The following is a 14,615-nucleotide window of genomic DNA, read 5'->3' on the forward strand; positions in this document are numbered from 1 at the left end:
ATATATTCAGTATTTGCTATCTGTAAAGGAAATTTAGTCTTACAACTTATCCAGTCATTCAGGAGAATCCACAATATCAGCAGTCTGCATGTCTTCCACTGCCAAAATCCGCTGCAAACCCCCTAGAATAGGGAGTCCTAACTATAGATTCAAACCGAACATTTGAAACCATAATTGGCAATGGCCTAAGGAATCTTGGTCATGATGCTCTGGCAATAGGTCGAGGACAAAACAGATTAGCATTAGACTTAATGTTACTACATGAACATGGGGTTTGCGGATATTTAGATTTAAATAATAGAGACTGCTGTGTTCACATCCCAAACATTACTGAAAATTGAGTTGGACAAAATAAAACAAGTGGCAAAGTTGAGTCATGACCTGAGGGCCTCAATGGAAGTGGGATGGTTAAAGAAAATACTACATGGACTTGGATTCTCCTTTATTGAATGGTTGTAGAGCTTATTGCAAAATTTAATCACTATCATAACTGTAGTCATAATTGCTTGTATTTTACTTGGATGCATTAAGAGTATGGTAGTAAGACAAGTCATGAGAAATTATGTACTGTGGATGAAAAGAAAGAGTGAGACATATTAGACTCATGAAAGGGTCTCATAGTCTCAAAGGGGGGAAATTATATCCTGCAGAAAGTGGAATTTTCCACTGAGCAAAACTACAAACCACCTGTGCTCTGAAAAAGGAATCTGGGAAGGAGCTAAAAGATAAAAAAGTATTTGTTTAATTAATGAACTGTGGAAAACCAACGGCTATAACCTTGAAGAAGAGCTAACGGACTGATAAAAGAGAACATCTTGGTGCCAAAAACTGGATGGTGGCCAGAAAAACATGAAGTCTGATAAAACTGCAGCAACTAGGTGAAAGGTAAATGCGGCAAGGGGAGATCGCGACCACCGTCTCAATTCAGGACTGGAAAGACTTGCCCCCCACACCTGAAAGGAGCATGTGTGCTAATTTGCATAGCAAGCAAGGCCAATTTAAATACAGTAAATCCATAGTGTATAAAATGTACGCTATTGAAATGAAATAAGTGTAAATTTGGGTGGGTTTATACTAATCACGTAGCAAGATAAATATGCTGTAGTTTTGTACAGAGGTGTGCTAGATTTGTGGAACTGCCACCTAGCACCCATCTTTGTGCAAATATGAAGGAAATAAAATACCTCTGCTCTGTGTGTTAATTGGTGTCTGCACACGGGGCTAATGACCCCACTTTTGGGACAACACGGGTGCACCCAATCCCACTGTCTATGTCGTCGATGAAGATATGAAATTGTATTGGTCCCAGTACAGACCTCTGAGGGACACCAGTTGTTACTGATTTTCACTTGGAGATTGAGCCGTTGACTGCAACTCTTTGGATGCAGCCATCCAGCCAATTCCTTATCCATCTAACAGTCCATCTATCTCATATCTCATCTAACCCATATCTCTCCAATTTATAGTCCAGAATGTTGTGGGACACTGTTTCAAAGGCCTTACAGAAGTCCAGATAGATGACATCAGTTGCTCCTCCCTTATCCACCATCCAGTCATTCCATTGTCAAAGGTCACCAGATTAGTTAGGCATGATTTGCCCTTGGTGAAGCCATGTTGGCTGTGTCTAATCACCTCACTGTCTTCCATATGCCTTGACATAGCTTCCAGGAGGATCTGCTCCGTGATGTTACTGTGCATGGAGGTTATGCTGACTGGTCAGTAGTTCCCAGGATCCTGCTTTTTACCCTTTTTAAAAATGAGTGTGATATTCCTATTCTCCAGTCACTGGGGAGTTCTCCTAACTGCCACGACTTTTCAAATATCATGGAGAGTGGCTTGGCAACTACATCAGCCAATTCCCTCAGGACCCTGGGATGCATCTTGTCACGTCCCATGGACTTGTGTACATTCAGGTGTTCTCGAATGTGATCTTCACTTATGATGGGAGGGTCTTCATTCCCCCAGCTCTATGAAATTAGATGGTGTAGGCCCTGAGTGAGATGGGAAGAATCCCATTTTAGACTTTGCTAGAGCATGTTAAGTAATTTACAGGAGAGAGATGTGTTCAGATCCCTTAGGCAACAAGAACCAGTTATTCTGCAAGAGTGCCATAATCACTAACTGGTCTATTGGGTAAAAGGGAATGCCATCATCTCTATTTCCTTGCTGATTCTGCATGCAGCTCCATGAACATTTGATCTTTTTCTTAAGGAGGATTTATTCCAACTCCAGAACAGTTTTCTTACAGTAAAACTTCATTAACTTCATGAGATTCACACTGGCCCACTTCTCTAAATATAGACAAAACATAAACAACCAACTATTTGAATGGCAAGTTCCCTTACTTCTATGAGAGTAAAATATTTTTCCATTTTAAGTATCACAGAATGATTTTTTTGTTTTTTATCATATTTTAATTGCATTTATTTCTAACAGTGTATAACTTACTAATTTCCAGAAACAGATTTATATACTGCTTTTTTCTTTTCTGTTAGATTATATGTTTATAAAAGAAGAAAGCATTTTAACTTCTTTGTCTTTCATAATTTGCACACAACTTTTACATTAAGTATAAATATCAAAAATAGAATATTTGAGAGGTCGGACAATAGAAGAATGTTCTGACTCAACTGTGAATTTCTCAAAAATTGCACTTTGTGGCTCCAGCAACTCTATTTTGTGTGTATCCACAGATTGAACATACTTCTTAAATACTTAATCATTCACAATGCACTATAATATTACACTACTAGACCTCATCCCACAAGATGTTGCTGTTTCTTATAGCTGACCAGCCCTGATGTTGCTGCAGTGTTTCTTCCCTTTATCAGAGCAAGTGCTTGGGAAAATAAACAGTTGTAGATGTAGAGTTAAAAGGATTACACTTGAAGCCTCTGGGCTTCAGGCTCTGTTCAGTGGCACCTAAGTCATGAATATTAAAATTGCTAACTGTCAGCTGGTTTTGCATGGAGGCCTGAACTGTACAACATCCTCATTTCTCTTGATGATTTTGCACGGCATCAAGTTCTTGTTCTGAGTGTTACCAGAAGAATAGGAAACTTGGATTGTTTGAGCAAAATCATATGGGGAGGGTGGGTGAAAGGATTGTGAGTATGCTGCAGCTTCAGTCCAGTAGCAAAGAGCTGGAGAAGAGGGTGCTGCCACAGAGATCGCTTGGGCTCGGTTATGAATAAACACTACACCTTGCCTTCCATTGCAAGCTGAAATAAGTTATAAATATGAGTAATTTTCTATGTAAAGACAAATAAGGAGGGAAAAGATTTTGACTTTAAACTGATAAGTTATTGCTATATTGTAAACTATATAACTGAAACATCCACAGATTCTGACAAATAACTTGGCAGAGTAAATACTAAGTGTGCTTCTCATAGGTAAGAACTTTGCTTATGCAGTGTGTTTTCTGTACAGGCTGCTACTGTTTGAGAAAGTGCACGTTTACTGCGTAGAGCATTGTACAGAAACACATGATCTTCACTGCTCAAATAGCCATCCTGACCAGCTTATATAAACACTAGCTAAAGCTGCTAGAGATTATTTGCAGAGCATTTGACCTGATGAGCTCAAATATAAAATAGCTTGGGTGGCATATTTGAGATGACAATAGTAATCTCTTTAGGGAAAGTGTGGAGTAACAGCAGAACCATTGCTTGAGGGAATTAGAAACTGTACAATAATAATTCTGCATTTATTATACACTTAAATCTTTTCCTGGGAATAAGAGAAGCTCCCAAGCTCTTTATGGGGCCCAGGCTACAACTTTGAGAATTTAGATAAATAAATTTGATTTGAACTCATCTATGAAGCCCAAATCTGTGGTTTAGCAACATGCTTTTGTTGCATTTGAACTTGTTTGACTTTAACATCATCCTTTGAAGTTTTACACACATAATTTCCATGTGTATGAGTTACAAGCAAAAAATGTCCCTAGATTAATATAGAAATACCCATGTTGGGCACCAATGAACATGATATACTGTATAGATTTACTGAACACTATGTTTGTTTTTACAGTTACTGATCCTTTGACCCTTTCTGATCTACTTGAGCACAGCCTTTCAGGGGTCAGGCTTTGAGCCATAGCTTCTGGTGAAGGACCTGATTTTCATAGTTTTGGATCTGGACACTCGACTGCATTTGGTCTGTACTAACCTTCACTGTCCTGCATAGAATACTGGCAGTTCTCCTTCACTTGTGTTGTCTCCCTTCCTATTAACTATTCCACTAAAGGCCCTGACAGCATCTGATACTTGTGTTTCTCATATGTTTTGTCCACCTTGTCTCCTCCAAAATAAAGAAACAAACAAGCTGCTAGGTGGTAATTTCTGTGTCTTTGAGGTTGGTGGGAAGCTGATGCTAGCAGCAGCAGCAGCAGTTGCCACGTACTGAGAGGAGTGTGAGACTTGCGAGGTACCCCAGAGGGGTCTGAGGGGGTTTTTGGGCCCCCGACACCCTTGGGCTGTATGTGGAGAGGGACCAGGTAGCAGCAAGGATGACCAGCTGCTGGAGGACACCAAGACGCTAGGGGACTGTGGCTTCACCAGCCAGACCACCCACCCTCACACCCCTGCCACTGGTCATAACTCCCCCCCCCCAAGGAGCTGAAGCAATGGTGACCACCCAACACTGCATCCCCTGTGGTATTAGCACCCACTGGGATTGATGCAGCTACCCAGACAGCGCTCCCAAGGGAACATGCAGTTATCCAATCTCCGGCTGCAGGGCATGCCCAAGGTTTCTACTGGTTTCTGAGGGCAGTAGCGAGAACGCCTGTGGGAGGTGTTCCCAGGTAGAAGAACTGCTCAGCTTGGTGGCTGAGCTTTGTGAGGAAGTGGACAGGTTGAGGAGCATTCAGGAGTCTGAGGAGATTGACTGGTGGAACCATATTCTGCCGTCACTGGAACAGAAATGTCAACTAGGCATAATACATGACAAGGGGGATCCTGCACTCTCTCTCCACAAGGCAGAATACAGTAACTTGAGGGATAGAGGTGAATGGAAACAAATCTCTACTCGGGGCAGTGGGAGAAACTCCTTGTCTACCCTGCCTGCCCAGGTGCCCTTACACAACAGATATGAGGCTCTGGAATTGGAAGGACAGGGACATAATGAGGTGGATGACAATCCATCTATGCTAGAGGAGTCACCAAGGTCAGGTCAGCCTATCCCTCGCATCATGACTACCTCCGTGAAGAAAAAATGGTGGGTTATTGTCATAGGTGACTCCTGAGGGGAACAGAGGGCCCAACCTGCTGACCAGACCCACCTTTTAGGAGAGTTTGCTGCCTCCCTGGGGCTCGGGTTAAAGACATTACCAGGAAGCTTCCTAGCCTGGTACAGCCCTCAGATTATTATCCATTATTGCTTTCTCATGTGGGTACCAATGAAGTTGCGATGAGAAGTGCAAGGGTGATCAAAAGAGACTTCAGGGCCTTGGTAAAGGGATCAGGAGCACAGGTAGTATTCTCCTCTATCCTCCCAGTTGTAGGGAATGATATCGAAAGAAACAGGCAGACCCAGCTTATCAATACCTGGCTCAGAGACTGGTCTCACCAGCAGAATTTTGGGTTTTTCGATCATGGGATGGTATACGCGACACCAGGCCTGCTGGGGCCTGATGGGATTCACCTTTCTCAATGAGGAAAAGTGGTTTTGCTCACTAGTTAGTGAGACTAATTGAAAGAACTTTAAAATAGTTTTGAAGGGGGAAAGGGATAAAATCAGGTTTACCAGTGATAAGCTATGGAACAACATGACAATGTTTGAGTGAAGGTGTGCTAGTGAGGGCTTTCACTCCACTCCATGATGTACTGAGTACACAGGAGCACATCTAAAATGTTTGTACACTAATGCATGCAGTATGAAGAATAGACAAAAGGAACTAGAAGCTTTGGCTCCGTCCCAGAGCTACAACATCATTGGCATAAGTGAAACTTGGTGGGAGCAGTCCTGTGACTGGAGTGCTGTGATGGATGGTTATAGGCTCTTCAGGAGAGATAGGCAGGGCAGGTGAGGCGGAGGGGTAGCGCTGTATGTAAAGGAGGGGTTGGACTGTACAGTTCTTGCAGTTGGGGATGACATGGTTGAGAGCCTCTGGGTAAGGATTAGGGGAAAAGCTAATAAAGTGGATGTTGCTGTGGGCGTCTACTATAGATCACCCACTCGGGATTGTGACACAGATTTATTATTCTGTAAGGAATTAAGGGAAATCTCTAGATCAGTTGCCCTTGTCCTTATGGGTGACTTCAACTTCCCAGATGTTAACTGGGACTATCTGACACGGACAGGTCCAGGAAATTCCTGAAGCACATTGAAGATGATAACTTCTTGGTGCTAAGGGAGCTGACTTGGAAAGGTGCCCTCCTAGATCTGTTGTTTGTAAATAGAGATGGTGCTGTGGGTGAAGTGATGATTGGTGGCCGTCTTGGCCACAGTGATCCTGAAATGGTTGAGTTTAAAATCTTTGGTGATATGAGAAAAACTGTCAGCAGAGCTACTACCCTGGATTTTGGGAGAGCAGACTTTAGGCTGCTCAAGGAATAAGTTAGTAAGGTCCCCTGGGAAACTGCTTTTGAGGGTACTGGGGTCCATAAATGCTGGTCACTTTTTAAGAGCCATCTTTTAAGAGCACAGAAGAAGGCAATTCCAATGCATCAGAAGTCAAGCAAGCGGGGCAGAAGGCCTGCTTGGCTGAACAGGGATCTCCTGGAACTTAGGTGGAAAAAGAAAGTGTATAGACTTTCGAAGCAAGGTCAGGCTGTTACCGCAAAAAAAACTTTCTAACACCAATTTTTAGAAAGCAGGCATTCTTTATTGCAGCGCTGGATGCACAGGGGATATCTCCACCTAGCGTGCATGCCATAGGTCATGCCAGCAAGGTATTTATCAAACTTAAACATACATATTCATTAATTTTCTGAGAAAAGTCATTAATATTACAATTATTTCTCAGAAACCATTAACATATTTCCCCTCCCACCGGAGCATGCACTGTTTAATTCTGGGGATTCTTTCGGGGGTCCTTGGTGGTTGTTATCCTCAAATTCAAGCTGTCCACTTGTTGACCTCGTTGATTTTTTACACCTAATTGTGCTGATTTGGCTGTTTTCTTTTGTTAAGAACACAGCTGACGCTCCTCAGTGTCCAGGGATGTTCTTGTTTTGTCTTCAGACTCCCCATTATCTTTGTTCTGAGCTCACTATTTCATTCAGATATTCCTTCTTATCTTACAGGCCTCTCCTCTGTCCTTGGTTTCTGCCAGTTGTTGGTGATTAACTTTCTTCCTAGTTCTACTCTGTCCTTGGTAGCTGTCAGTCATTGGTGATTAACTTCTAAGCAGTCCTTGGTGATTAACGTTTTTCTGAATCCCACATGTAACAAGGCTACACAGGAGGACTACAGAGATGCTGTTTGCCACTGTAGGGAGAAAATGCGTATGACCAAAGCTCAATCAGAGTTGAAGCTGGCCAGTACTGTGGTGGACAACAAGAAAGGCTTTTTTAAATATGTCAACAGCAAAAGGAGGACTGAAGAAAACATTGGTCTGTTACTTGATGAGGTTGGTCACCTCACAAATAGGGATGAAGATAAAGCAGAGACATTTAATGCCTTCTTCGCCTCTGTCTTTAACACCAATGATGGGCCCTAGGACCCCAGGAGCCCTGGGTTGGAGGACTGCAACTGAGGGAGTGATAAGCTCCCAGTTGACTTTGAACTTGCTGCTGCTGCAACTGAATGCACATAAATCTATGGGGCCTGAGGGGGTTCATCCCAGGGTACTGAAAGGGTTGGCTAATGTTATTGCAAGACCTCTCTCAGTTATTTATCAGCGGTGTTGGGAATCTGGAGATGTCTCAGTCGACTGAAAGCTAGCAAATGTTATTCCCATTTTCAAAAAGGGCCAGAGAGATTACCCTGGTAATTATAGGCCTGTCAGTCTCACTTCAGTGCCTGGTAAAATTATGGAGAAGATTATTCTGGGAGTTACTGAAAAACACTTGAAAGACAATGCAGTCATTGGTCAAAGCCAACATGGGTTCATGAAGGGAAAGTCATGCCTTACTAACTTAATATCCTTTTATGACAAGGTTACCTGCCTAGTAGATGAAGGGAAGGCAGTGGATGTGTTTTTTTTGTATTTTAGCAAAGCTTTTGATACTGTCTCACACAGTAGCCTTCTGGACAAAAAGTCCAGCATACAGCTAGACATGTACACAATATGATGGGTGAACAATTGGCTGAAGGGTCGGGCTCAAAGAGTTGTAGTAAATGGGGTAGCATCTGGCTGGCGGCCAGTCACTAGTGATGTTCTCCAGGACTCAATTTTAGGGCCAGTTCTCTTCAATGTTTTTATCAATGACCTGACACAGGAGTTGAGTGCACACTAAGTAAGTTTGCCGACAATACTAAATTAGGAGGAGCCGTTGATTCCCTCAAGGGTAGAGAGGCATTACAGAGCAATCTTGATAGATTAGAGCACTGGGCAATCACCAGCCTTATGAAATTTAACAAGGACAAATGCCATATTCTGTACCTGGGATGGTGTAATCCTGGATGTAAGTATAGATTGGGAGACAAGAGGCTGGAGTGCACACCTGCAGAAAGGGATCTGGGGGTTTTGGTTGATGATAAGCTCAATATGAGTCAACAATGTGCCCTGGCGGCCAAAAGGGCCAACCATATCCTGGGGTGCATTAAGCACAGTATAGCTAACTGGTCAAAAGAAGTGATTGTCCCACTATGCTCAGCATTGGTGTGGCCTCACCTCGAGTACCGTGTGCAGTTTTGGGCTCCACAATATGAGAAGGATGCAAAAATATTAGAATGTGTCCAAAGGAGGGCACCAAAGATGGTGAAAGGTCTAGAGGGCATGACTTATGAAGAGCGGCTGAGGATACTAGGTTTGTTCAGCTTAGAGAGGAGACTGAGGGGTGACGTCATTGCTGTCTACAACTTCCTCATGAGGGGGAGCGGAGAGGGTGGTGCTGATCTCTTCTCTCTGGTGTCTGGTGATAGGATGCAAAGGAATGGTTTAAAGCTGTGTCAGGGGAAGTTCAGATTGCATATTAGGAAAAAGTTCTTCACTGAGAGAGTGGTCAAGCACTGGAACAAGCTCCCCAGGGAAGTGGTCCCCAAGCCTGACGGTGTTCAAAAAGCGTTTGGACAATGCTCTTAGAGATATGGTTTAACTTTTAGGTTGCCCTGTGTGGAATCAGGGATTGGACTTGAAGAACCTCATGGGTCCCTTCCAACTCAGGATATTCTATGATCATGAAAGAAATCAGACCTGACCATTTTACAGATTTATGGGGAAAACAATCTTTTAAACAGTAATCTATTACTCTGCTATTTTGAGTGATGATCTAACAGATTTCTCAATATCCAACAGCCAGGAGCACCGGTTCCCTTGAAATCCTTGACAAATTGGCACAGAGCGTGTGCAAATCAAGTCTACTGTGTGTGCCCAGTGAGACATATGGATATATAAAAATTGCTGAATTTGGAAAATTTGTGTGTCTCTGCACATGAGCAATAATCTTGGCTTATTTGGGAATCATTGGCCTTGCTGCACATGCACAGAAGGCACTGGGCAGAATAAACCTGACGGCGTCCATAGATATAACAAAGTGTAAAAATACTAAGGTTTTATGAAACAAGTATTTCCCAGGGTAAATTCCATCATATTTGCTTACTTTAATGGCTCGTTTGTGGTATGGCTGATAGCAAACATGTATCTACAGACACATTAATTAGCATTAGCTAGCATTAATTAGCTTAGATATTTCTAACAATGTAGCTTTTACTGCATAAGGTATAGCAGAGGCTGGAAAACCTAACTAGTGTCCTCAGCTGTATATTTTCAGATTATTAAATACAAATGCATTAATGTATTAATGTATTAATGTATTAATGTATTAATGTATTAATGTATTAATGTATTAATGTATTAATGTATTAATGTATTAATGTATTAATGTATTAAATACAAAAGCACCTGAAGTCTTTCTGCGTAGCCTCAGAATGCCTAATCCAGTGGCAAAAGAGATACCAAGATATAATTGGTGGCATAACTTATACTGGAAACTTCTATTGAAATAAAAAAACCTGTCCAACTCACAGAGGTCAGGATGAAATACCAAAGTTGGCAAGTAGATAAAAAAAGCTGAGTGTGTTTCATTTAAAATCACTTAGGGATACAAAAATGGAAGCGAACCAGGCCAATCTATCAGTATTGTCAATGAACTCCTGCTTAAGGGTAATGGGAATTCTTAAAAGCTGAAGATTTTTTTGCCGTTGGTTCTCTGATTATCCTTGATGATTCCAAGTATGATCCATCCTGGATCAACAAATTAAAGAGAGGAATTCCACTTCAAAGTTCATTCCCATTATATTTTACTATCTTCTTTCGATCAGTAACTAAATATTGAAAGACTGATTTTTTTTTTTCCCCTTAGAACCAAAGCAACGAGTCTGGAAGATTATAGTCCTGCCTCTACTGAATGAAGTTCCTCAGGTCATAGAATCATAGAATGGTTTGGGTTGGAAGGGACCTTCAAAGATCATCTAATTCCAACCCCCCCCTGCCATGGGCAGGGACATCTTTCACTAGATCAGGTTGCTCAAAGCCCCATCCAACCTGACCTTGAACACTTCCAGTGATGGGGCATCCACAACTTCTCTACGCAACCTGTTCCAGTGTCTCACCACCCTCATCGTAAAACATTTCTTCCTTATATCCAGTCTAAATCTACCCTCTTTCAGTTTGAAACCATTGCCCCTTGTCCTGTCACTACAGGCCCTGTTAAAAAGTTTCTCTCTGTCTTTCTTATAAGTCCCCTTTAAGTATTGAAAGGCTGCAATAAGGTCTCCCAGAAGCCTTTTCTTCTCCAGGCTGAACAACCCCAACTCTCTCAACCCGTCTTCATAGGAGAGGTGTTCCATCCCTCTGATCATTTTTGTGGCCCTCCTCTGGACCCGCTCCAACAGGTCCATGTCCTTCCTGTGCTGGGGATTGCAGAGATGGATGCAGTTTTCCAGGTGGGATCTCACCAGAGCAGAGTAGAGGGGCAGAATCACCTCCCTTGACCTGCTGGCCAGGCTTCTTTTTATGCAGCCCAGAATATGATTGGCTTTCTGGGCTGCAAGCACACATTGCTGGCTCATGTCCCATTTTTCATCCACCAGTATCCCCAAGTCCTTCTCTGCAGGGCTGCTCTCAATCCATTCATCCCCTAGTGTGTATTGATATCGGGGATTGTCCAGGTGCAGGACCTTGCACTTGGCCTTGTTGGACTTAATAAGATTTGCATGGGCCCACTCCTCAAGCCTGTCAAGGTCCCTCTGGATGGCATCCCTTCCCTCAAGCAAATCAACTGCACCACTCAGCTCGGTGTCATCTGCAAACTTGCTGAGGGTGCACCCAATCCCATTGTCTATGTTGTTAATGAAGATATTAAATATTATTGGTCCCAGTACATCAGCATTTGAGAAAATAGCTAATGCTTGGTTTGAAGATGATTTTAAGTACATATGCCTTTTTTTCCAATAGTTCATTTCCAATTTATTAGATGATTTCATATTTACTTCCTTAGTAGAATTCTGCTCTTCTTCAAATGCCTTTTCCGTGAGCTCTCTAAGGAACCATGGCAGCAACTTGCTAGAGAACCTGTATTTACTAAGTTATAGAATGGCTAGTTTTGAATAAGGGTTCGAATTAACTGATGAGTTGTGAGCCTAAAGTATTTATTTCATATTAATTGAAACCCAGAGCCTTAGCATTTTGTGACTTGATCTACAAAGCTTTGCCATGAGTGTAGTGATTTTAATTGCAAGTCATGCACTGAATTATTGATTGTTCACAGTAATGAGTACTGTGCTCAATGCAGAGAGTGTTGCAGGATCAATTTTTCTGTCTCTGTTCCTATAGCAGTTACAAACTGTATAGGGGAGTCAATCACATTAAAAGTATCTTCTTATTGCTTTTATTTATTTTTTCCTCCTTTTTCTTGTCTTCTCCTGAAGATCTCTTCATATTCCTACTGTAGTTCCTGCCTCCAACATTGACATCTCTCTTTGAGGTTTGTCATCATAAAGTAGCATGTGGTCCTAGAGTCTAACCTTGCTCCCACCACAAAACTCTCAAGCAGGGATCTGTGAGCAATTATTTGAACTAGCCTCTCACAGAGCAGTAACTGGAGGTGCATGTTTAAATGTTTTAATTACCTCAGTGGGGATAAGGCATGGGAATTTTTTAGCAAGATCAACCTGTAGAAGGGGCAAAATTGCCAAGGAACTGCAGCTACATTTCTATAAGGATTTTCCTTCATTTTTTATGAGGCTGTCATGCCAGATGGCTAATGTGTATTAGTTCTTTAAGATGGGAAAGAAACTACCATCACCTAATTTGTGAGGACAGAACAGGATACAGAAATTACTCAGCTAACCCAAAAATTGTGGATGATATAAGAAATTGTATTTCTAGATATGAACTTTCTTAAGTGGAAGGACATGCAAGAGTTTGGGTCTAGGTCATCTCCATCTGAAACATATTAACAACAAATAAGGCACAATCTTTCCCTACATATCAGAGTATGTGCTCTTACAGTGTAGACAAGGAAAACGCATACAGGATTCAAAGTAGCTGAAGGAAGCAAATAGCTATGTTAGCAAAAGAAAAAATATATGGAAATGTGAAATATATTTTCCTTCTATGAATTAAATGACCATTTTCTTTATAAAAGGATCTGAAATATATCCATATTCAAGCATCTTCAAATAATGCCTGCCTCTGGATCTCTGATGCCTTTCAGAATCAATTGTCTAACCCTAGACTCCCAACATGCAGCCACTGGTTACTTAATCTCAGTAAATGGGCCTTACTCACCTCTGATTTAGTGCTGAAACAAATGGCTTGAAGAGAAAGAGAGATTGACCAATCATTTGCAAGTCCATCTCTGCCAATGGGATTTTTATCTTTGTTTTGAAGCCATAATTTGAAGGATGTAAAAACTTCATCACCTTTATCACTGTGAAAATTGCATCAAAACATACCATGTAATTTTACCTGTGAAAAAATGAAGAGTAAAGCCGTGAATATTTGAAAAGTGTAAAAAAGAATAATCTAGATAATTATTTAGGATCCCTAATAACTATCATTAGCAACAATGATGATGAAATTAATAAGTAAAAACAAAAGAGAAGAATACAAGTAAAAACAAAAGAGAAGAATACAAGTAAAAACTTGCTAATCATGAGATAGCTTAAACTGTTGAAGAGAGTTTTATGGGGAATAATAGAAACTACATAATGTGAAGCAATTAAAATTCTTCCATACAAAACATTCAGAAACACACAGTATAATACAAAGCAGTTTTATATTGTCAGGGGTGAGAACAGGTTACCTAATGTCTAGCTCTAATGATCTTCATTTGAGGAAGAAAGAAATGAAATAGAATTATGTACTCAAAATATATGTCTTGTTTTCTTTTTCAGCACAAATTGAAGTGATACCATGCAAAATTTGTGGAGATAAGTCCTCTGGAATACACTATGGAATCATCACATGTGAAGACTGTAAGGGATGAGATTTTAATACAGCACAGTCATCAGCATCTGCATTAGCCTCAAGCATCTGTGTATGTAATAATACACTCTGACACCTTTTCAAACAAGGGGTGCCAAAGGCTCTAAAGCCTGCTGTTGATATAGATGTTTCATGTCTAATTTTACTAGTTGCTTTCCTTTTTCATCAAATAGTCTTTAGAGTTACCTCCTTGTTTGAAACATGCATTAATCATATCTGATGCAGTATAAGTGCTGATATAGACTGGCAACTGTAAGTCACACATGTTCTACCTTAAATCAACTTGAGTGTTGGATTTGTTATCTTGTTTCCTATACAATCCATATAGCATTAAAAGTTGGTGCAGTATCTCAGTTCAGCATCTTAAAAGCTTATAGGTGTCGGTTTGGTCCTATTTTATCCCCTTGTATTCTCTGTGGGCCAAATCATAATCTCCAAAAGAAAAAACACCTCACATTATAAACAATGTAAAAAGATCCTTTGCCTTCTTCCTTATGGGCTCCAGCACAATGGAACTGGACTTTAAGAAACCCTCAATGCTCCTTAGTCATATTAGCCCAGACATAGGCTCAAATCAACTCAAATGAGACCTCCAAGTCAACTGAAGGAAGGCTTCAGTTTTCAATTGTAAAAAACCTCTGTGGTTAGTTTCTCTAAGGAATTATTTCATTACTCATGGAAACACAAAATTTTATACTGCACATGTCAGTATTTCAGCTTTGATTGTAAATGTGAAGTTGGAAAGGTGGAGGGGCAGCACCCCTTAGAAAGAAACCCTTTCTTAGAAGAAACCCTATAGTTTCTTCTATATGGAAAAGCACAAGTTAGTACTTTTGAGGGTAGATGCATATGTGCAGAGTGAAATGGCAAGACTGCCTTTACTTAATGCTTTATGAGATTTTAGAACATCTGAAAAATCTGAAAATTTGGATTTACCCATTCTTGAAAGAAAGTACTTAATTTAATGCCAACACATTGAAAAGCAGTATGTTGTCAAAGATCAGATCTTTCTTTC

At 41.0% G+C, this 14,615-nt stretch overlaps 1 protein-coding gene across 1 annotated transcript in view; it reads left to right on the plus strand.

Annotated features, from left to right (window-relative positions):
- LOC104014014 (nuclear receptor ROR-beta-like) overlaps positions 1 to 14,615 on the plus strand; it is a 44,066-nt gene that overhangs the window by 10,041 nt on the left and 19,410 nt on the right. Inside the window, exon 2 of the mRNA XM_087760269.1 lies at positions 13,510 to 13,593. Within this exon, the coding sequence (XP_087616395.1) occupies positions 13,510 to 13,593 (84 nt within the window). The remainder of the gene's footprint in view (positions 1 to 13,509; positions 13,594 to 14,615) is intronic.

This window comes from Nipponia nippon, unplaced genomic scaffold, assembly GCF_047370975.1.
Source record: "Nipponia nippon isolate SJK-2023a ecotype South Korea unplaced genomic scaffold, ASM4737097v1 scaffold_22, whole genome shotgun sequence".
Lineage (NCBI taxonomy): Eukaryota > Metazoa > Chordata > Aves > Pelecaniformes > Threskiornithidae > Nipponia > Nipponia nippon.